The sequence below is a fragment of the Ptychodera flava genome (genome assembly GCF_041260155.1).
Source record: "Ptychodera flava strain L36383 chromosome 23 unlocalized genomic scaffold, AS_Pfla_20210202 Scaffold_24__1_contigs__length_23054250_pilon, whole genome shotgun sequence".
NCBI lineage: Eukaryota > Metazoa > Hemichordata > Enteropneusta > Ptychoderidae > Ptychodera > Ptychodera flava.
The window spans coordinates 4,062,431-4,086,455 of record NW_027248278.1 but is presented as its reverse complement, the minus strand read 5'-3'; the positions used below and the strand labels follow the sequence as shown (position 1 = coordinate 4,086,455).

Here is a 24,025-nt window from a genome sequence, read left to right as displayed (position 1 = left end):
CAAGAAATAAATATATATGTATATATGTATGTATGTATGTATGTATGTATGTATGTATGTATGTATGTATGTATGTATGTATGTATGTGTTCGGTTTTGACTTTGTCAATGTTTATCTGGTGATAAACTGGTTAGCGTCCACAGATTGGTAACTTACGCTTGCTTGCTTTGGTGCATCGGGCAATGAAACGCATCAGATAATAGACACAACACAGTGAAAAATAATGTGCATAAGATTATCAGAGGACAAATACATTACACAGTGAAGGAGAAACATAAATCTTTGCGAAACCAGTACTAACATAAGACCAATACACAAGGCTGGTAGTATAAATCTATAAATCTAGGTCAAACGTATAAAACAAAAACCATAGCAAGAAGAAACGTGCTTGGACCAAGACACCCCTGGCCCTGCCCCCATCCCTTTGGACGAACATTTTCGTTTGGCTCTATGGCTGAAGCGAGATTTAGGAAACTAGATATTCTCCTTCATCGATGACTCATTATCGGCTGCGTTACGTAAATTGACACGTTTGCTTTGATAAATAGTGTGTGGGCGGGGCAACGGAGCTATTAGTGAGAAGTTTGGAATTAGATATCCAGTCTAGCCAGACACTTCAGCAGCCTACAGACGGGTTAGTCCAAGTTATCATAAAAAAAACAAAAACAAAAAAAACAAACAAAGGTGATGTTTTGTTTTCGTATTGAAGAAATCACGGCCCCGGACCGTGAAGAAATGAACGAAAGTGGTGAAGTCCGACACCACCCAGTGGACCTGTGTTATGCCACGGTCCTGGAGGACCGTGGTTATGCATTGTTTTCAGACATAGGTTTCCAGAGAATTTCCCTTATCTAAGGTTTTTTACCCCTGGTTTTTCCTGGACGGCATGCACAGGTGACGCGGTTACTACATTTCATTTGCTTCCGCCACGCCATTTGCTTCCGCACCCAAGTATAATGTGTACTGTATACTTTTCTCTACTTGTCTATAATAAAGCTGCCACCTCTGGTAACATCGCAGTTAGGCTCCAGTCGAGTCGTAAAGCACAAAAGTGCCACCTCTGGCTGATCCATCATTCATGAATGGATGGAGTAGTTCATTTATTAGAATGAGAGTATAGTGAAGACAAAAGCATTTACCCGCTGTATGACGCCCTCAAGCGGTTGTGAGACGACATGTAGAAAATGATAACTTGGTCTGTTGACGTTGATACAGAGAACATGCCAATTTAGTTTGCGCAGACCACAGTTTGGTATTCAGGCCTTAAAAATCTTTTCCTACGTTTTTGTGAGATTATATCCTCAACCTGTTGATAATAGGCAAGGTTGTTCATCGTGGGTATTTCAACATTTCTGCAATGCAAGATCACAGTCACGAAATTAGTAGTATACTTGGGCCTTTATTTTTCATCATTTACATAAATGATTTGCCACTTTATATTGATGATAACATTGACATGCACGCAGATGATTCAACCATAACTACCAGTGCAAAATGTATTCAAGAAATTGAGACAACTTTGAACTCTGACTTAAATAATGTTCATAATTGGTGTAAGAATAATAGAATGGCCATTAATTGTGACAAGACAAAGACAATGATTGTAACAACGCAACAAAGACGTAGACATTTGAATAAACAAACTTTAGACTGTAATCTTGGTGAAACGGAATTGCAAGCAGTACACTGTGAAAAGATTCTTGGTACGCTTGTCGATGAAAATCTGTAATGGAAGCAGCACTGTGACAAGATTTTTAAAAAAGTAAATAGTAATATTGCTTTGCTCAAGAGAATAAGACAGTTTTTACCTATGAATATAAGAAAACTTTTTTATAATAGCTATATTTTACCACACTTGGATTACTGTTGTCATTTATGGGGAGCATCACCGTTTATGAAAGGGTTGCATAAGATTCAGAAACGTGCTATCAGAGTGATGTGTGATGCAAGGTATAATGCTTCGACCGAGCATTTTTTTAAAACAATGCATATAATGCCATTACCAGATAGAATAGTTTATAAGAATGTTGTATGGTTTTTAATGTTTAAATAATCTTGCACCGCAATATATGACAAGTTTTTTTTTACCGAAATTGATCATAAAAGAGTTACAAGATCCAAGATGCAGAAATTGTTAGTGGTTCCTGCAACAAATAAGGATTTTTATCGAAAAGGCTTTACTGTAAATAGTGCCAATCAGTGGAATAATGTCGATTTAAATATAAGATCTAGTTACTCATTAAGCAGTTTTAAAACTGCCTACCTGAAAGCTTATTGGGTATAATTTTTTGTGTTTGTAAGTTTTAGTTTTCTTGTTAAATTTGTTTTTGTTATCTAGTGTGATTGTGCATTTATTTTCCTCCAGTGTGCAGGTGGTGACTCCTGGCCACTTTTTTCTGTGCATTGTATTGTTCTAGCTTTGTTTGTCATGTTTCATGTTGTTCTGCTTTGTATCAGTTTGTATGTTCATTTGAGGGCCCTGGGGAAGATAAGCATCTTTACTTAAGCTTACCAGGCTACCCTCGTTAAACAAGGTTTAATAAAATAATAATAAAATAACAGTCACGAAATATCAGGTATTCGGCACACATCCAAAGAACATGCGCAGAAGGGTATGTGTTCTGCAGGTAGGCCAGGTCATTTCGTGACACGAATGATGACTGACCCACCGTCTCAACTCTCAACGTTACGCGCTGTTAGCGTCTGCATCACTTCCTGTCTTATTACATTCACTTTGGTTGTTGATATCTACTGCACCTCAAAAATGATATGTTAGCCGCTCAGATGATAATGCTTGTAAAAACTTTCATGGGGCTGGTGACTTTTGTCACTAAAATGTCGAGGCTTTAAGTCACCTAACGTTTGCTTCCTGCGTGCAATGAACTTGAATGGGCAGGGTTGAAATGATGATTCGGGCAGAGAGTGGCGAATCAGAGAGAACGACAAAGGGGAAACATTAGGTGGAGTTGGCGCGCAATAATGGTGGTGCGTACCTCGAAAGCGAAAGATCTTAATTTCTGCCCAAACTTTGCTCAGTGAAACTTTCACCCGTACTCTTACCAAATCAATAATAAAATCAAGGGTCACCGCGCCAGGTTGAGTATATCAGAGAAACAAATTACCTAACATTTACAATATTTGAAATAAAAAATGGACGTAATCGACGCGTTATGGGAAGGGGGAAAACAACATATTTTTAATATTCGAAAAAATAAGACGTTGAAATTTTGTCTTACTACAGGTAATTTAAAATGAGACCTAACTTGTGGTAGATCAGGAAAGAATTGTAAAAATTTGAGAGTCTCAATATCCGTCCCCGAGCTGCATTCTACCTTAATGACAGGGCTCAATGCGACCTTTTCAGTTCTTCCCTCTTTACTGAGAAGCAATGAAAAACACTTTTTCAAACCGCCTCGTGTATTGAGTTCCCCTCGAATATGATGCATTACTGTATCATAATTTAGTTACGAATCTCACCAGATTGTAAATATGCCTCGAAAACCAGTGTTAAGAGAGTACGCACGTCGAAATTGAAAGACTAAACTTTTGATCAAACTTTTCTCAGGGAATTTAAAGCATTCTCTTTCAAAATCAATCATAAAAATCGGGGTCATCATGCAAAAGTTGGTACTAAAGAGAAAAATTACCTAAAATTTTCTGATATTTGAAATTCAAAATGGCTGCCGTCCCTGTGTTAACTCTATGGAGGAAAATACAATTTTCGATTTTCGAAAAACTAAGACTGTTAAAAGTTTTCTTATGCCAAGAGCTTTAAAATGAACCCCCAGAAGTGATAGATCAGAAAAGAATTGTAGAAGTTAGCGAGTCCGAATATGTGTTTCCGAGGCGCAGTATACCTTACGGCAGCTTGAAGGATACAGGGATAAGGAACGCCACTTAGCTACAATCACACATAGGCCTACTTTTTGAAAACTGAAAAAGGGAAACGCTATCGATTGATATAATTCAACACTATTACATTGTAAGACAATTAGCTTACTAGCCTTACTAAAATCCAACGAAGAAAGCGAGTGTGAGATGTATGTTTGATACATGTATGCTAAGGGAGCCGTCATTATTTACGGCCTGGGGGTCGGAGGAATTGCTGTAGAAACTCCCAAAGTTCGAGTACCCCCCCTGCCAACCGTGACGTGTGTGAGTAACCCCCCTCTCTACTACAGAAAATTTGAATAACACCCCCCCCCAAAAATGGGAAAGTTAAATATAAATACAGTAAAATAGATTGCTGCTGTGACAGGCCCTGTACAGACCCTGATTAAACGCCATGGTACAGGTCTGTGTCGGAAAGAGGTTCCATTGCTGTGACAGGGGCTGATGCACAGGTCTGTATCCAATGCTCTGATGACATGCAGTGTTCTCCGTAGGAATTTTACAAGAGGGCGAAGATGTGGTGCGAAAGCACCACAAGCGACCGAGCAAACGGTTGTTACTCATTCCGAAAAATTTATAACATAATTAGGGTACCCCTCTCACCAAATGGAGGGTCTAATTGTGTCCATTCGTTTCATCGTGACTGCCTGTTAAGTACTTAAATCACTAGACACTCCAAACAAAAATGTTCCAGTATCTATGCCTAGGGAAAAGAAAACATGAAAACGTGGTGTTTTTGCGTTTACATTTTTAAATAATTCTTTTTCTCTTTCAGTGTTAAAGGTACACAGTCACCTGTAATCTAAATATGCCCATATATGGTCAAAGGGGCATTCCTTGGTATTCAAAATGCCTATGTGAGGGCGCTGTTTTTTAAAAGCGGCCACCCGCTTAAAATCTGTGATTGGTTAGATTTTCTCTTTCCATGGTAACTGTGGCAAAATTGGAACAGGTGACAGTATACCTTTAAAGTATGCGTGTTCTATCCAAAGTTTCCGGTCACAGCTGAGTTTGTCTAGGTGAAATGTACTGCTAAATTACGTTCAACCTCGTCGGCCCTCTCTGTTGCAGCAACAATCTGTGCTAGCTAATCCTACGCTAACCGATACAGCAACTCTTGGCAAAATATTATTAAAACATGGAGTACCGTACGTTAAGGTGCACAAGCGGCAAAGAGACAGACACGCTTCAAGGCAGAGAGGGGTTTCAGAGACACGATTCAAAGGACGGAAGTTTGATGATGAATTTTCATGTCCACATTCACGACTTCAGGAAGACGGCATCATATGAAGTTGTCAGCTATTTCCTGAAATCTGGTGAAGAAAGATGCTTTGCAGCCAACAAAAATTTATATTTACCTGCCGACGAAGATGACATTGTGATTATAAAACAGTTGTTGAACACTTCGATATGATTTGAGGGCGCTCTTTTGGCCATCAATCACATTCACCGCAGCAATATTCAAATGCTTTTAGAAAAATAATGCTGAGCATGTGATAAAGTCTTTCTCAAATGATGTTGTAAGCGAAGTTTCTTTTCCAGATGACTGTTCTTATGTGGTGTCTTGAGCAAACTTTGAGGAGAACAACAACATTAACACAACATATTCTTGCATTTGCATATATACGTGAAACTCAGTAGATTTTGCTGACACTGTTATAAGTCCCTGTAGCGCAGACTGTATTTTGCGGGGAAAGGGGGCTCTCTTCTGGCGGCGACTCACAGGAGAAGAGCACCCAAGTGCAGTTTGAGTAACCGAGAGCAGGTCAAGGTTGTTTTGACAATCACAAAAAATATTATTGTTCGACTCCATCGTTGACCACAGCAAAGACCTCTCCACGAGATGTGGGTTATAGCGGAAGTGACGTCATATTAGTGTATAAAGATTTGGCGATAATATCTTAGAGACATGCTATACATTTTGACTGAAATTCTTGGTAAAAATGGTGGCTGTTATCGTAATACTTGTCTTTGTAATAAAAAATAAATTTGCTGAAATAAACAAAAAATAATGAGGTGACTTCTTCTGATTTTGTGACCCTTTTGCGAATTTTTATGACTCATACTATTGTGATCTTCAAATGACGCTTGCAAAAGACGGAATCATCCATGACTTAATTTTTGCAGACGACAATTTTTTTGGTAGCAAGTTAATTGCAAAGTGTACATTTCAGAGGTAGTCGATCGGTCAGTAAGATAAGGCTCCCTTTGTTAGCGAAAAATAAACCCCGGGCATGTCTACAAAATGACACTTTTATAACACGAGAACAAAAGCGTTATTGCCTGACGGTAAATTTGTCATGCGCCAAACTTCAAACGTCGTCTTGAATTTTTAAATCATCCAAGTTGGGGAAAGGGCGCATAGATGAGTAAAGAAATAGTTAATATTTTTCAGCAAAGCGATATCTGCTATTTGTTGGTACTGCTAGATAAATCTAAACCAGAAAATGTGTTAGTATGTGGGGTTGGCCTCTTGCTGATCTCTGTACCTGCAAACAAAGGCTTATAAATTGTGGTTTAATGTTATGAACCGGACGTGACTTTTTATTAACTTTCATTGTTGTGGCACCATTAGATGGTCTAATGTCATGAACTATCAGGGGAAGTGCATCTTATGCACAGTCTAATGTCGGTAAAAAAAAACTAGTCATGAGGAAACGACTTCTCCAGTGCAGGAGTTATTTTGAGTTGATAAAACATGCAGGAAACACGAAATATTCAACAATAAATAGTCCCCACGAACCAACGCACGTATCCTGGCAACACAGTGAACCTAGGAGAATTTTCACCAATCGTTCAGTGCTTTAACACTGAATCGGTGCCCTAATTCGCTACATACCGCAGTCGATAAGCCCGAACTGTGACCTTGTACAGGCCCGGGCCTATGGAAAAATAATGTCCGGTGTGATTTAGGTGACCGGTCATACAACGACTTGGAAACAGTGGCAACGTCACTTTATACTGCGCTGGTCTTGTGCAGCGCGTTATATGGAAACAGACCTGCAATGACGAAACGAGAAGCGTGAGATTTAATAGAGTCCAAATTTAGAAAATTCATAGTCAATGCGGAAGTAACGCTCACACCAACGCAGCCAACACAACGTCAGTCGCACTCAGCGTCTGCCTAAACCAGAAGAGATCTCAACGTCATAACATATCTCTCAAAACACACTACATGATATGTCCTTTGAAGTTGAAGCAGGTAAGTTCTTATTCTCGTCATCCTCACTTCAGGTCAAAACGAGCATATTTCAGTCTGGCCGACACTTTCGGGCACAGTCTCTCAACTGTGTAAGATGGCTCCATAGGCTCTGTTCACAAAGGGCTGCGCAATGACACAGACCATTCGTCACCTTTGACAGATATTTAAAAAATAGAGCAGAAGACCAGCCTACAAAACACAAAGAAAATCACCCTTCTGCTCAGAAACGGTGCGCTCAGACTCAGACTCTTTCTCGGATTAGATCGACATAAGGCCGAGAGAAACCATGGGACTAACTTACAAAAAATCGAATAAACCAGCCAGGACTCATGTTATATTTAACGGGACAGTTTTATTGTATACGAACAAGTCACTTCCGTGACCTTTCTTCTGAAATATTACGCAAATTCTGGTTAGGCGCTATAAATAATTTTTTTGTTTACTATCCTCGTGCTGATAGGTTTTCAGAGAAAATGAAGAAAACAAACACAATTAATGTTAATACTATTACTATTATTTTTCTAAAAGAAACCACATTAAATTGAGCACATACTAATACACTTGTACTTTTTGTCTGTGATTGTGTTTTTTTACCTGGCTGGCTAGTAGGTTTTTCACAAATCAACGGACTGCAAACAAAAAATTTTCTTTTAATGGCCTTATGCTTGTTTCAGTCGACGCAAGCGCACAATAGCCACCGGTGCCGTACAGACGATTTTTGATGTTTAAACGCGTCATGCAGAATGGATCAGGGCGCGATTGTTTAAAGCGAGTATTGTAGTTCAGTGTCAATAATGTCATGGTGACGACACTGCCAGACAGAAGTGGAGAAGTGAAATAATTGACAAACAAACGAAATTAGACGAAAAAGTAATCAAAAATTCCAACGAAACCAATAGGTGCCCAAGCTTGGGCTTGGGCACCTAACAAAACAAAACTTGCGAGGAAAGAGACAGTGAAGAACAGGAAGATCTTAGGGCAGTCAGATAGATATGTATGTATAAAAAAGGGCTAATAGAACTATTAAGTGACTGAGAAATGCTGAAATTTGAATAAAGAGAAGAGAAGCTTTAATTAATGAAAACATGTCGAGTAAGAAAACGGGAAACATGCAGGCGTGCAAACAGCAAAGGAGACAGACGACAGACAGGCAGGTAGACGCACAGACAGAGACACGCAGGCAGCGATAAATGTTGAGAATGAAGAGAAGAATATACTAGGGAGAGACACTTGAGTTGGATTGTTATGGCAACAGCAATTAGATATAGCAACGTTGAACGTAAATTAGCAAACTACTCAAGCATGATAGCCTCTTCATCAGGCTATAGATGTTCTGTAACAGAGCAGAGCAGTGTTATGACTCACACGAATATATATATATATATATATATATATATATATATATATATATATATATATATATATATATATATATATATATATATTAATATGTATTACACAAGATATCAATTACTCGAATGAGTGAAACTCGACCTCGAGTGATTGATATCCTGTGTGCTTGGATGTGTGTTTTTTTGCTGTGTTTATTATGCTTTGTGATACTGCACTGCCAGGAGAAGACACACACAAGTTTTGATATCGTAACAGAACGTTCCAAATACTGCATATATTCCTTTGCAAAATGCTTCTCATTGCAAACCTGTTTTTTGGACCGAATAAATGCACACTGTCGCTTTTAATTCTCAGTGCTTTTTACTCCCAATGGATTTATTTGAAACCACAAGGGCTTCAATCGTTGTATTGTATGAATTTGACGTACGTTCTTTCTCATCAACAGGTGAAGAGATCGCGCTGGCCGACCAGCGCCACGGCACGCAGCAGGAAGGTCACGCGATGGAGAATATTCTGAACACAATGTATGAAAACAACAGCAAGCAATTTAAGGAAGACTTAATAACACTTGTAAGCAAACACAGTGAATTTGCCACGGCTCAACTTGACAATGGATACACTGTATTGGTGTTTCGAAACGCGACCGAAGAAGTGACGCACTTGGATAAGAATAATACAGGCTGTACAGAGGGCGATATTGCGAAAGAAAGTATTTTAAGGATTAATTTCAGAGCGAATGGAATTACTATAGATGCCATTGAAAATTCTCCGCAATATGGAGATCTCGAAGCCGATGTGTGTAAGTAAATTAAAAACATCCAAAAAAAGACAATTCTAAAAAAGTGCAGAGAAAACTGCATTTGCTCAAACTTTCACCGAGGAATCTTGCAAGCATTCTCTTTCAAAATCAAGAATAAAAATCGGGGAGGGGGGTTTACCGTGCAAATTTTGGCACAAGGGAAACAAATCACACAGGATTTTCCAATATTGGAAATTCCAAATGGCTGCCATCCCTGTGTTAACTCTATAGAAAAAAATGAAATTTTCGATTTTCGAAAACTAAGATGGTAAAAACTTTTCTTACACCAAGAACTTCCAAATGACCCCACACAAATGGTAGATCAGAAAAGACTTGTAAAAGTTTGAGAGTCCGAATATTTGCCCCAGAGTTGCGTTCTACCTTAATAATATGAAAACACATCATTAGGTATTGTAGGGAGAAGTTTCATTTGTCAATTTTCGAAATAAATAGAAAATAGACTCTTTCTTTTTATGTGAGGAAGCGAAATGATCTAAAAATTGTTGTTTTTTATTACGTTAGTGCTTTAAATTATGACATAGGCGGATTGCATGTCGGGTTGTGACGTCAGCGGATCTATTTCGATTCATTATGATTTCCGGGATGGACATGTAATCTATTGATATCAAACATATCTCTAACCCAAAATAGAGTGTTCAATGTATGTATTTTTCAGCAACAATAACCGCCATTACAAAAAGAATATGATTATTAAGCTTTGTGTTTTTTTCAGGTATATAGCCTACTCCTAAAGAATGTTAAAACACTCAGTATTGGACTTGTCACATCAGTTTGAGCTATGTATGTATGTATGTATGTATGTATGTACGTATGTATGTATGTATCATATACTGATATCATCGATTTGGTAAAAAAACATGATAGATAGATAGATAAATAGATAAATAGTTAGTTGAAGCCGAATACTGGATATTTCAAGGTACGTGTCAAATAAACGATTCTTGGTAGTACACAGAGCAGCGTAGGGCGGCATCGTGGAAAAGCTAGGGGTTACTGTGGATTTAATGTCCGCGAGACGCTATAACTATTTACATCACATGCTTTCGAAAATTCCTTATTTCGACACTTCATGTTTAACACAGCATCGCCAGAGAATAGTTCTACGAACGATGCCGAGTCTGTCGGTGACCGAGAACAATTGAATCATGATACTGCAGAAGAGGAAGTCATGAATGTCGATGGCAACCAGTATGGTATGTGTGCATACAACCTACTTCAGTGACCTTATTGGTGATTTAGACTGAGAGTTCCTTTTCTGCTGACATAACACAACATGTAACTTCTCCTTTCAGACATCATAAATTCATAAATGTGTGTAAATATTGATACTGAGCTGTTTTCACCGAAGACACATAGTAATTTCTTTGTTACTATGCCATATATGTGTATATATATATATATATATATATATATATATATATATATATATATATATACACATACATACATACATACATACATACATACATACATACATACATACATACATACATACATACACACACACACACACACACACACACGCATATACAGATGACCTCGTGGGAGATTACAGTGCTCGATGCTAAAAGCAGAGCATTATAAATAATAACAAGTTTATTTGGTCTCTTAAAGACAAGGATCAGGTTGACAACGCATCGAGGTACTCTAAAACAAGAGAGCGATGTAATCTACGCATTGCCAATGCTGACAAATCTACGCTGTTAAGCAAACGCTCTGAGTTGGTTTAAAAATGTCGCAAAGAAAACAAAATAAAATTTTAACACCACTCAGAAATATAATGGTATGTCCCAACCATATGAATGAGAGTATAGAGCTTAGAAGCCTTTTACTGCAGTCTTAAGATTGCAGGATGCATGAAACTTAAGTAACAGATGTTGAGTGTGCTGTTTTCAAACAAATATCGTTGTATATATATTATCCCGTCTGCCATCTCACTTCAACGTACTTCGCCTCTCTGCCTTTCGGTCAAAAAGCTTCATCTGACCGCTATGTCTGTATTAATTTCTCCCTTTCCTTGTATTTTCATCAAGAATTTCAGCAGAGTAACAGTCATGACGTACGTATCGAAAATAACACCGACGACCTTGATAAACCCACGGCACCAGGAAAAGACTTCATGGATGAGACGGACAGTCCTGGAAGGGTGGAATCAAAAACGCAACAAACAAACACAACATCAGGTACCATAGATGTAAAAGGCATTTCGTTTAAATGATCGGGCTATTCGCTAAATATTTGAACATTGTCGGAACACAAATTTGACGTAAACAGACGCATCGCACGTACCGCGCCAGGTTAAAATATGAGAGAGAGAGAGAGAGAGAGAGAGAGAGAGAGAGAGAGAGAGAGATTCAAGTCCTCAAGTCGTCAATTGAAAGACGGAGGTTCTGAAAGCTCCTGACATCCCATACCATATATTGTGATAGAGATGGCATGTTAATATATTACACTAGCCAGGCGATTACAAATATTTGAAACGGCGCTGCCAAATTCAAAATGCTTCATTAGAGTGGGTGAAATTTCTTACGGCCTGTGTGTAAGATCGAAAGTGTAGATCATAAACAATCCTTTCTTTGCAAAAAGAACTGTTTAACCTTTCCGTCCTGTCGTCCAAACATGTCTGTTTTGCTGCAGTCATGTAAGTGTAGGGAGAAGAGCTCCTCTTGTGGTGTGCATGTGTAATATAAACACACTCTATAGAAATACGAATCAAACAAGAGCATTCGATCTTCTCTCAGGCCTTGGAGTATCTCAGCCAGTACCTGCCATAATGTCTCCTAAGAAGAAGAAATTGGACCGGAAGTTGAAGAAGGCAGACATAGGCGCTCCAAGTGACTTTAGGTAAATCCTGAGCAAAATCGTACCATATCCTACAGATACAATTGTGAACAAAATCAGTGAAGGCAAAATAAATTCCACTTTCACATTTTCCATCGATAATTACAGCTACATATCAATAATTGTTGCCTGCATATTGTTATAGCAGCTTAATAAAGTTACATTTGAAAGAGACAAGATCAGTATCTTGCCGTACATTTGATGAACTATTATGCGAATATCAGTTCCACAGCCTAAGAAAATTATGAGCACTCATAAATACAGTTTCATTGTTGTCGAACTCAGTGCTTTCGAGTGCACACATGAGGCTACAAAGTGATTTTTTGTTATACAAAGAATAGCTATAAAATGATCGTAAAGTTAGTGCAGCTACATAATTCATAAGAGCCCATTAAATCATGTCACCGCATTCAGACCGATAGCTGTCAAATATACAGATTTACGGTCGTAGGCTATTGTTTGAATAGGGCCATCCTGGGGTCAGGCACATTGAAGTGAAAAACAAGACCTGGGATTTTCGCCCTCACTATAAACCGGTAGCTTTTGCGCAGGTAGTAGAGGCTGTAATTCGTAATGGGGTCATGTCGGTCACGAGGTGTCATATATTCTATCCATAGCTCAGGATAGATATCCCTTGGTGTTTTAAAAACCAAATAAACAACATCTTGGAAAGACAAGGTGGTCGAGGAGTTTTTGAGTTAGAAATTAGTATGCGTATATTCAGATGTCTCTTTGCGTTCAAGTTCGAATTCAAGTTCAGTAAACAGTTCTTCACTGAGCGTACTCGCAGCTAAAAGACCAAGTGAAGATCCGTTTACGGCCAAATCCTATAGCATAGCAGTCAGCACATAAATTTGTCAGAACATTTAGTGGACACACCCTTGATTGCCAACTAAAAGGGATTTCCTAAGGGGGCTCTGAATTATCTATAGTGAATAATGAATGGTATGGGTGGACTTCCTAGGTTACAAACAATTCAAATATAATTTTCTCTGTCCACAAATCATCAGTTTTGCTATTTTGTCTTTTGAATTTTCTCAACGCTTGAAAATGAGCGTCATTAAAATTATCATTTTGTGTATTAAAGGCCTGTGCCGGCGTCAGATTTTCTCGCAGGTAAAGCTACTTATTAGATTACGATTTCAATGGAAAACAATAGGCTATGACACTCCATAATCCTTTTATAGACTAAAACAAACTTGATCCCGGGGATCAAGTCCCTGGCCTTTAAGCTCATGAGAGTCAAGATGTCAAATTCATTTTTTATTAAAGGACCAGTTACAGTAACTTTTTATAACTTTCTCTCACTGTATTTGTTTTTAATGTCAACAACAACACTTTCCTGTTCTACTCTCCAAAGCATGTTGAGATACACAGTATTCAGCTTGTCAACTCAGCCTGTACATGTGTAGACTGCATTGTTGTTATTGACAAGTGAATTCTGGTCCGGACATGAATTAAAACGTAAGCAATAACTTTGCGTTCTGCAGAAATAGACGCGGTGTATATAAGCTAAGTAGCAGGGGTTTTATTATGCTTTGGGGAGTAGAACAAGAACTTGTAGTTGACGTAGAAACAAAAATAATGAAAACAATTATCAAAAGGTACAGCTACTGGGCCTTTAATGTATGAGGGATATCCTTGAGTGACGTGCTTTTGAACTTTTGCGAATTTTAACACAATATGTTTTTGCATGTGTTTTTCATTTTCCCTAAGTTGACCCCCTTCTTGCGACAATTACTGGGTCAAGCGAAAAACGGACTCTTTCATGATTCAATTGAATTAATTCTGAATTAATAATCACTTTGTCATTCGTACAATTACAGACATGTTGATCACTATGGCCATAGTTCTGGTGATACGTCAGAGGTAAGTGGCCGTTTGAATCATTTTTCAACGTAGTGTCGTTATGACGATCACAAATGTATGAGGGCGTTTCTACATTATTATGACCCACAGGAATGAGCATTAGATTCACCTTCCTACCTACCTGCCTACCTAGCTACCTAGCTAGCTAGGTAGGCAGCCCAGCTACCTACCTATCTACCTTCTGTACTCGAATTCAGTATTTTGCCTTTCGATTTGAAAGTACAATGTCTACATCACCTAGCAAAGAACATCAAACAGAACCTCTAGACTTTATCCCCAACTCGAAAAAGGATGCTTCGATAAACGATGATTGTTCACCGTTAACAGCGACCTTGCCACTCAGCTAGAATTCATTGAAATGAACATTACAGTATATGTACATCCATACTAGCATAGAACACACATAAACACAACGCCATGAATACATTACTGAAATACGTGGTACTCCTGTCGATCGAGCATGTTTATATGCATTGAGTAACTCCTATTTTCCCCTCCTATTCCCCACTGCTCACCCATAACATACTCACAAGTTCATCTTTTCGATATTTGTTCCTTGTACTTTACAGAACAGCACGCCGTTGATGACGTGTATACCGCTGCTAGGTGCCGAAGGTGAGTACCAGAACAACAAAACGTTGACATAACACATGGGGAAAAGAGCAAAGCCAAACAGAGTTTACTCACGACAGTGAACTTGGAGAACACTTCATAATAAACATACGTTATTCTGTAAACTGTGCTTCACTTGTCCCTTTCTGTGTTATGTGGGTCGTTATATTAATTTTGCAACCTTTAAGTAATGAAGTTATGGCGCGCCATATATTGCGGATTGTAAGCCGATGACGTCACCTGCTCACCTGGTCAACTTTGACCTCGATTTCCTTGTTCTAAGAATGATCCTACAATGTTTTCAGGGCAGCAAAAATGTTAACAGGGATTGTTCAGCAGTACAACTATATTCCTTACTTTCATATTGGTTCCTTAGAATATCAAAACGTCATATAATCAGTCTGTTCGCTAACTTACAGTTTGAGTAAATTTCAACATTATACCTTGCTATTAATGTGCGACCTTCTATCGAATTTGTAGCCTCGATGTAATTTGTGTAATTTTAAATCCTGCTCTAGCTATAGCATTCGGTTACCATCGGCGTGGTAGGACTAAATAGTAGGGTGTTGGATTTTCATATGGCCCTCATTGTCACCGACATTTTTCGTAACTACTTCTGAAACAATTTTATAAACGTCTTTGGTCTTTCTGAACCGCTCCTGAATATCCAACACACAGCTCATTTACTGAAGCGTAAGAGGGTACTGTACTCGGATTATGTGTCTAATGGTATATAATGGAGAAAAGTAAACATCAAGAGTTTCTCTCGCTTGTCTATATATATATATATATATATATATATATATATATATATATATATATATATGAAATTATAGTTACTTCGTGCTTTTTGTACTTGAAGTAATTTGCATTATATATTATACAGAGAGAGAGGTCAAATGTGGTTTTGCGAATGAATGAATGAATGAATAAGTTGTTGATTGGTTGAGTGATTGATTGATTGATTGATTGACATACTGTGGGCAAATCAGTGGCATGATTTCAGTTCTAATCGACATTCAAGTGTTCGTTGCTCGATCATTTTGAGTCCTAATCTTCCACACACTCTCACCAGGCAAACAGGCAGTTTCGAATGGAAAGGAGCACGAACGGAAGCAAAAACTGTCGAAAGATGACATCGGTGTTCCTAGCGATTTCAGGTAAAACATTCGCCAATTATAGTCGTGATAATTTGAAGTGTTTACATGCAGTACTGTCGAACATGCCAGTGTTTTTGTCCAATTTCAAAGCGGCAGGGTGGCTATCCTAAACTGCTTTTTATGAATCTAATATCGGGTATACTGTAGCTGTGGAAACACAGCTATCTGTTGGCGGGGTAGCTTGCGTCGCTATGCAGGTCATCAAAGGTCAACCCCGCCACGGATACCTTTTGATGACCCGCAAAGCGACGCACGCTACCCAGCCAACAGATAACTGCGTTTCCACAGCTAGGCATACTGGAACAAGTTAAAGTTGACCAAATTGTCTTGGTTTGGAAATAGTTACCGGTTTATTGTGGAGTTGGGCTTCATAAATTCTGAGTGTCCCCACAGCTCGAGATCAAACAACTGCAGTCTTCTAAGGCAAGACCGATGAGAGCGCCTCCTATCAACGAGCGCCTGTTAATCGAAGTGCACATAAAACCCAGGACGGGGAGGACGCACTATCTCAATGGGTGCTCTTCTTGTCATTGCGCGTGAATAACATGAAGCGGAGAAACTGACTGTAAAATTAAACGACTCGTCATTCTCATGGAATTTTAGAACAGAGTTAAACATTTGTTTTATTTCAACAGTAGCTGATATAACTTAAATATCAATGTTATCATGGAAAGAATACAATTGATGCAACAGAGTGGATTGTTATTCAGATAGTAAGTTTAGGTTAATCTAATATTTCTTGATCACTTTCAGACATGTTGGTCACATCGGAGCAGAAGTAAGTTCATTTTTCCAGCATTGTGACTCTTTTCTCTAAAAGTGAATGAATGAATAGATAAATGAATGAATGAATGAATGAATGAATGAATGAATAGATAAATGAATGAATGAATGAATGAATGAATGAATGAATTCAAGTGACTTAATTAATTGATATAAGAAATGAATGCATGAATGAATGGGTGAATGGATGAAGAAAACCTGTACATACATACATACATACATACATACATACATACATACATACATACATACATACATACATACATACATACATACATACATACATATATACATAAATTAACATTTTTTCTCTCCCATTTCTTGCAGACAATGCAGAAAGTCGCAGAAAGTACATCAATGTTTCTTACTGATATTAAAGGTACTATCAAATCTAAATCGAATTTCAACACACCATTGCCAATGAATTTTTTCTGAAACTATGAAAAGATGGTGTATCAATGAAGATATACCCTGTATCTGCATCAACATCTGTCACTGTTGCTGTCTCAGTATCTATCATAGTATTTCTTCATCTGATTGCGTCTTCCTGTCACGCTCTGTCTCTGTCTCTCTTAGTCTCACTCTGTCTCTGTCGCCTATCGTTGTCTGCTGACATGCAGATTGTGTACGATAACAATATGTAAGCTTATACCTGTAAATATTTTAAATCTATTCTTCTTAACAATAGGTAAACAGGGAGTAGAGCGTTTTAATAAATCAGACCAGACTGATCGTAAAAAAATAGAATTGAAAAAAGATGACATCGGTCTTCCGGACGAGTTCAGGTAATAGTTTCCAATTTGTTTTACAATTTGTTAGTCTTTTCAGAATTATTATTGCCACTTCCTACTCACCACTGTGTTCTCTTAAATGAGGAACAAAAGTATGGTCGTTAGATGAAAGCGAATTTGTGCTAAAATGGACGCATGTCAACAACAGTGGACCCAATACGACTTTCTTAGGGAGACCTTCCATAATGTTTTGAAGAACTGGACCCTCCAGGGTTATGGTAATTTGTAATGGCAGAGGAAGTGCCCAGCAGTCTTAAGTATATCCATAGGGTACTGGAATGTGAACACTCTTATCGTAAATCGTCGCCTGTCCAAATTAAGACATATTCGCCTGAATGAGCTTGGCTCTAATATCTTTGAAATATTACGTCACTGATTGCTTATTCGCAGTGCTAAAGCTGTTACTCCGCCAAAGTGACGTTAATTTTTGTTGTCTCTATCATTATTACAGATGTGTTGCTCGCATTGGACGTGAAGTAAGTATGCACATAGCTTTAGTACTGTGTATCATATGTATAGGGATTTTGAATATTAATTGCCCCCCCCCCACATTAGATTACATGTCCATTCACAGCAACAATTAACATTTCCAGTTTACATCATACATGGCAATGTCTACGGCATCACTCTTAGATCAATAGATTTATAGGTACGTATCATTAGATACAAATATATATGAATAGATAGATAGATAGATACATACATACATACATACATACATACATACATACATACATACATACATACATACATACATGTATATGTGCACACATACATAAACACATACATACATACGTAATACCTTTGTATGTTGACGCCAAAAGAAATCTGGCAACGAACTATTTATGTTTTTATATATTCCCTTACAGACGATGAAAAGAGTTAGTGACAGCATATCAATTCCAAAGGAGGACTTAGTTAAATGTAAGAATATAATTTCTGAACATGGTAGAATTGTTAGTGTAGTGCCATCATGGTACTCACGGCCATACTCCATACCGTCAATAAGTAAATGTCGATATGCAAATATGTCAATTTGTAAATTTATGTAAATTACTGAAATCCTCCCTAACCTAGGTTCTGCACCTTTGCAATCTGGTCAGGCTACGACCCTGGTACATCATATATTGTTGCCTGAATACATGCGATATTGAAAATAAATTTTCTACAAGATAATTTGCTCTTAATCAAAATGTTGACACCATTCTAACAGGCCTTATGGGCCACATTGGCATTTGACACTAACAGTACATTTGATATTTGATTGCTCTGCATTTGCGGAAATCTTTGTAGAAAATTGTTAAATCTTCCACAATATTCGGAGAGAAATGATTAATTCTATCGTGAGAATCGGGTCGAAGTTCAGCCGAACACGTGATTTAGCATACGTATTGAAAGATTTGAATGCAACATGTTAAGCCAACAGAAGTACATTATAAGTTTGATGCTTTACAGTGTGGAATAAAATACATGTGAGATTTTTTATCTATCCATCATTTCTTTTTTCAGCTACATTGCCTTCCTCATCCCCGCCACTGCCACCTCCTCCGACACACCGTCCGCCGACACCTCCCCCGGCAGAAGTGACGAGCCGTCCGCCGCCTCCCCCAGCAGAAGTGAAAAACTGTCCGCCGCCGCCACCTCCCCCGGCCAAGCTGTCGAGCCGTCCACCACCGCCGCCTCCTCCGCCAAAATTGCCACCCGGTGATCAAGCAGGGACTTCTCCTGCAGTGACGGCAGAACAGTACGGTAGGAAGAACAGGCACAGCTATGTGATGTGTACGTACACGATCCACACTGTGAGGGCGTTGTCAGAGAGGCTGACATAACTGTCTCAAATTGTCAAAATGTGGTTACATGCCACATTTTGTAATAATGAACAAACTAGCAAAATTCAATATTATGAAGCACGAAATAATTGCAGCTTAAAATTTGTGTGTCGAATTGAAATATGTCTTTTGGGCAAGAACTTGTGGACTTCTTGACACTGACGCAATTTGATGTTCTGAAGGGTGGGCGTAATCAGGTGCCATTGTTATAATATAAATCACCTATGGCAGTATTGTCAGCCTTTCGGAGCGCAACTTTCTCGCTTCGCGAGATCTCGCGAGACTTAGTTATTCACACAAACAGCCGGTCAACAAGCATATAAACATATAAAGTCTTAAAAACACCACAGTACATTTTAATTTTAATCGACGACGTCTGTGTAGTGTTCAGGATTTTACAGCATGCTCCATCTGTCCAGTGCTACTGGCGATAAGAAAGAAAGAAAGAAAAATCGATCACATGGAATATCACAGTGACATGAAAACTAGTGCACGAGTAAAATTTTTCCATTCTGTCAGCAATGAAATGATTGCAGAATCATATTGCCCTGTGTTTCTTATATTTTAGATTACACCAGACGATATTCATTGATAACGTCTCTTGTGTTGAATGGTTCACATCAGAGAGAGAGAGAGAGAGAGAGAGAGAGAGAGAGAGAGAGAGAGAGAGAGGTGGTATCTGTCGTGTTCAATATCGTCATATTAAATATTATCTTTCAGCTCATGACGAAGATGAGGCCGATTACAGAGACTACGGTTTTGATGCTGATGAAACCGAAAACAGCGGTTGCCTTGATGACGATACAGATGAACCTGAAATGGACGGGAGGGAAGGCAGCGATGTCTATGAAAATGATTAGATTTGACAACTCTACGGTAACCATAGACGTTCCCACCGTGACCGATAACGCAGTCTGCCTATCCGACCAACAGACAAACCCTGAATAAAACTTGCGATGCAGCTTAGCAAGTGTTGGTGACATGCTGGTGACACCTTGATGCTACTTTTATTGTATTGTCATCTAGACAGATGGTGCTCACTTAAAGCGGACAACTTTTTATTTTATATATTCGAATATTTTTGTTGAGTTACTTACTAAGGCTATGATGTACATGTACTGGACAGTCATACCCAAGTAAAGAAAGAAAGAATAAAATAATGAGTGATATATGGTGCTTTAAGTTTTTCTTTGATTTACCAGCGTGTTCTTTAGGAATAATACTAGTATCGACAAGAAAATGATGCGTACTTTTTTACATTTTGTCTTCAATCAGTTCGTGTTTTAATTTTTTTCGTGTAAAAAAGTTTAAAGGAATTTGTTTTGCGATGAAATCCAGTATGGCTGCCAATCTACTACTTTCACTGCATGTTGCAATGCCATCACAAAAAGGTAATCGGAGGGTTTCTATAATAAGGAGAAGACACCTTTTTCATTTATACATACCTGCAAATGATCAATAACCTGTTTACAGCTTTCTCGAACAGCAACTTACTCAGTTTTTTGCTGTTTCAGTCCAATCACTGCATTAGGAATTGTCATTATTCAGTGCTGTGCTCCAAGCAGTATTGTGGAAAATATGATTTGTTGTTTATATCTACGAGGCAGAAATAAAATAATTTATGGTACCTACATACACGTAGCTTTATTTGTCAATATATCGAATGTGGCTTACAGCTTACTTCAAGTCTTCCACTGCGTAAATAATGTGATAGTCAATATTACCTTTGACTTGAATAACTCACACTAGTTTACTAATAATAGTTCAGCCCCATTTGCTTATATGAGTTATCTTAGTCTTTAGCATTCTCTACGTCACACAACTAATTATATCACCACGCCCTGCCCGTCGCATTTTGATTGGTCGAGCTGAGCCACGTGACTGACCACAAATACACAGTAATGGTTTGTTTACATGCCCGTGAATATGAATAATAAGATTAACAACTCAAAATATCGTAACTTTACAGCTCAAACGTACATCATAATCAATCACAAAATAAAATGGAGCACTTGTAGGTCAAGTTGAGATACCTTTTTCTGAAAATATCTCCAGATTTGCCAAATTTTTTTAAAGCTCGCGTGACAGTGCGTCGCGTATTGCCCAGTTTATGGGGCCCAGTTGTCGTTCGTTCCTGAAATTTTCGGAAATTTTGACGGTTTTATTGGGTTCGCTGATAATGTAATGGAAATAACAGACTCCGCTCTGACCATTAACGTTTATTGCCTGGGCGCGGGCTCCAGGAAAGCCAAATTAACGGGCTCGGCAAGCGTCGCCCGTTAATTTTGACTTTCCTCTCGCCCTTGCCCACAAATAAACGTTAATGGTCAGCGCCTCGCCCGTTATTCCTATATTGATTCCTGAACCCGTCAGGATATTTTCTTCATTTACTCACTGCAAGATGAGGGCGGAGTTTGAGTTGGTGTCTACTCAAAGAATGCCAATACTAGTTACCATTAGTCAGCAAAATCCGCCCACCCTGGTGCAATATGATGTGATGTGATGTGATGTGATGTGATGTGATGTGATGTGATTTAATGTGATGTGATGTGATGTGATGCAATGTGATGTAATGTGATGTTATGTAATAAGTATCGTGTCGTGCCATGTCATGTCATGTTGTACCATATCATGTTGTGTTGTGCCATTTCATGTCATGCTATGCCATGCCATGTCGTGTCATGTTGAGACACATCGTGTGTGTCGGGTCATGTCGTTTCGTTTCACATCACATTGTGCCACGTCATGTCGTGTCGTGTCGTGTTATTTCATTTCACATTGTGCTATGTTGTGGTGTGCCATTTTATATCACATTGTGCCCAAGACATATAGGATATGGCATGTCATGTCATGTGTCGTGTCTTGTCATATCATGCTTTGTCTGGGTATGTTATAATGGTGTTAATTATGTTATGTTGTTATGAGTAAGATGACATATATTGTAATGTTTAGTGCAACGCATTACGTTATGTCGTCATGTCATGTCGTGACATATCATATAATATTGTGTGCATATCCTGTGTGTCGTGACATTTCATATCACATTGTGCCATGTCCTGTGTGTCGTGTCATTTCATATCACATTGTGCAATGTCCTGTGTGTCGTGTCATTTCATATCATATTGTGCAATATCCTGTGTGTCGTGACATTTCATATCACATTGTGCCATGTCCTGTGTGTCGTGTCATTTCATATCACATTGTGCAATGTCCTGTGTGTCGTGTCATTTCATATCATATTGTGTCACATCCTGTGTATCGTGAAACGTCATGTTACTCCGTTTAATGTCGTGTGTCATGTCGGTCATATCATGTTGTGTCAGGGTATGTTATTTATGCTACATTATGTTAAATATCTTATGTTGTTATGGTATGTGTGTAAGATTACTTTTACATTGATATGTCATGTGTACTGCATTACGATATGTTGCAGTTCATTTCGTTATGTTAAGTTACGCCACGGTTTGTTATGTTTGTTACGTAAGTTAAACTCCTATAGTTATGTTAAATTATACTCTGTAATGTTATGTTAATCATGATATTCTACGCATGTCTTGTCATAATATATATCACCTTATGTGGTACTTAACTATTTTATTATTATCTGCTGGTGTATAAATTTTTTTAACATTAATATAAAACACAGAGATATGTTTGTCGTGAAAAGAGCGACGGGCATTCGCCATTGTATAAAGATTTGATCGTTGATTCATTTTAACCTACACCGATGACCCATTCTCTATTCACTCCTCTGCCTATGTTTATCTAGTCAGAAGAAATGTACAGCTGTACGAGAAGCTGCTAGCAAGACGCGCTCTTAAAAGCTTGTAGCTGATACAGAAATGGGTACAAGCTTTAGCAGACTATGTGATTCGCGTGCAGAGCCAACACAATTTATTACAAGATATCAAAATCTTACCTACGATCATGGCTGAAATATATGAAAGCCAGTACGGGATATTTTTGGAAGAAAAGGGTAAATTTTATCTCGTGCGCACGAGATAATATCTTGTAGCCATGAGATAGTAATTCGTGCGTACGAGATACATATACTATTTTGTGCTCACAAGATGGTTTCTTGTGCTTACGAGATGGTATCTCGTGCGCACGTGTGATGCTATCTAGTGCGCACGAGAAAGGATGATAACATTTATTTTTTCTTCAAATAGTCACGTGTCTTTCAAAGAAAAACCACTTTCTTGGGAAAATTATAATTAATTGAAGAGAAATATCCTCGTGTTGAGATTAACAGAAGGCCGGTTACTTTAACAGAATCATAGAATATAAAGGCTGGCAGAGTGTGAATTCAGACAGTGAATGCAAGAGCGTACATCACAAACATGTCTCTTCAAAAGGTTCGAGATGAAAGTGTAAACCTACATAAATCGGTATAATGTGAGTTTATAAACGTGTGCATTCTAGTGCATCTTGATTCGTCTATGTTCTCATTTACAGAATGTGCTTGTAAAATTGACTGCAACATAAGTGCGTTATCATTTGTTGTTGATATCCCAGTATTCAATGCCCAGCTTAAAATCGAAGTACGATTTCGCCCAGCTTGCGAACGATTTGCACACCGTCTTCAACCAACCACGGATGTACTTGTACCTTGAAGCATATAAGACTGAGAGTTAAGGCTGCGACAGACTTGTTTTCAGCGTTCGCATGTCCGCTGGCAACAAAAAATCGCATCGAAGAATATTAATGATCGTATTTATGAAAAATTAAAACATGCACCTGTTTCTGTTTGTACGACTGAAAGTTAAATATTTGTTGACTTCAGGGCAGACTTGATGGATGGGGAAAGTGGTATTTTGTCAAGTGCTTAAGTAGCCTGCATGCAAATATACTGGCGACGTCACGGCAACTGCAG

The 24,025-nt window shown here is 38.3% G+C and overlaps 1 protein-coding gene across 2 annotated transcripts; it reads left to right on the top strand.

Moving 5' to 3' along the window:
• Positions 1 to 6,653: 6,653 nt before the first annotated feature.
• On the top strand, positions 6,654 to 20,785 carry LOC139124456 (actin nucleation-promoting factor WAS-like). 2 transcript variants are annotated; one of them, XM_070690595.1, is made up of 15 exons: positions 6,654 to 7,094; positions 8,893 to 9,246; positions 10,350 to 10,460; positions 11,301 to 11,450; positions 12,009 to 12,111; positions 13,935 to 13,977; positions 14,547 to 14,592; positions 15,665 to 15,749; positions 16,503 to 16,527; positions 16,860 to 16,911; positions 17,221 to 17,317; positions 17,775 to 17,799; positions 18,193 to 18,247; positions 18,833 to 19,102; positions 19,873 to 20,785. In XM_070690595.1, the coding sequence occupies exons 1-15, from the start codon at positions 7,073 to 7,075 to the stop codon at positions 20,010 to 20,012; spliced, it is 1,578 nt and encodes a 525-aa protein (XP_070546696.1). In that variant the 5' UTR covers positions 6,654 to 7,072; the 3' UTR covers positions 20,013 to 20,785. The 2 variants fall into 2 exon arrangements, with proteins under 2 accessions (XP_070546696.1, XP_070546697.1); XM_070690596.1 differs by having other exon boundaries at positions 6,952 to 7,094; positions 18,833 to 19,072.
• The last annotated feature ends 3,240 nt before the right edge of the window (positions 20,786 to 24,025 follow it).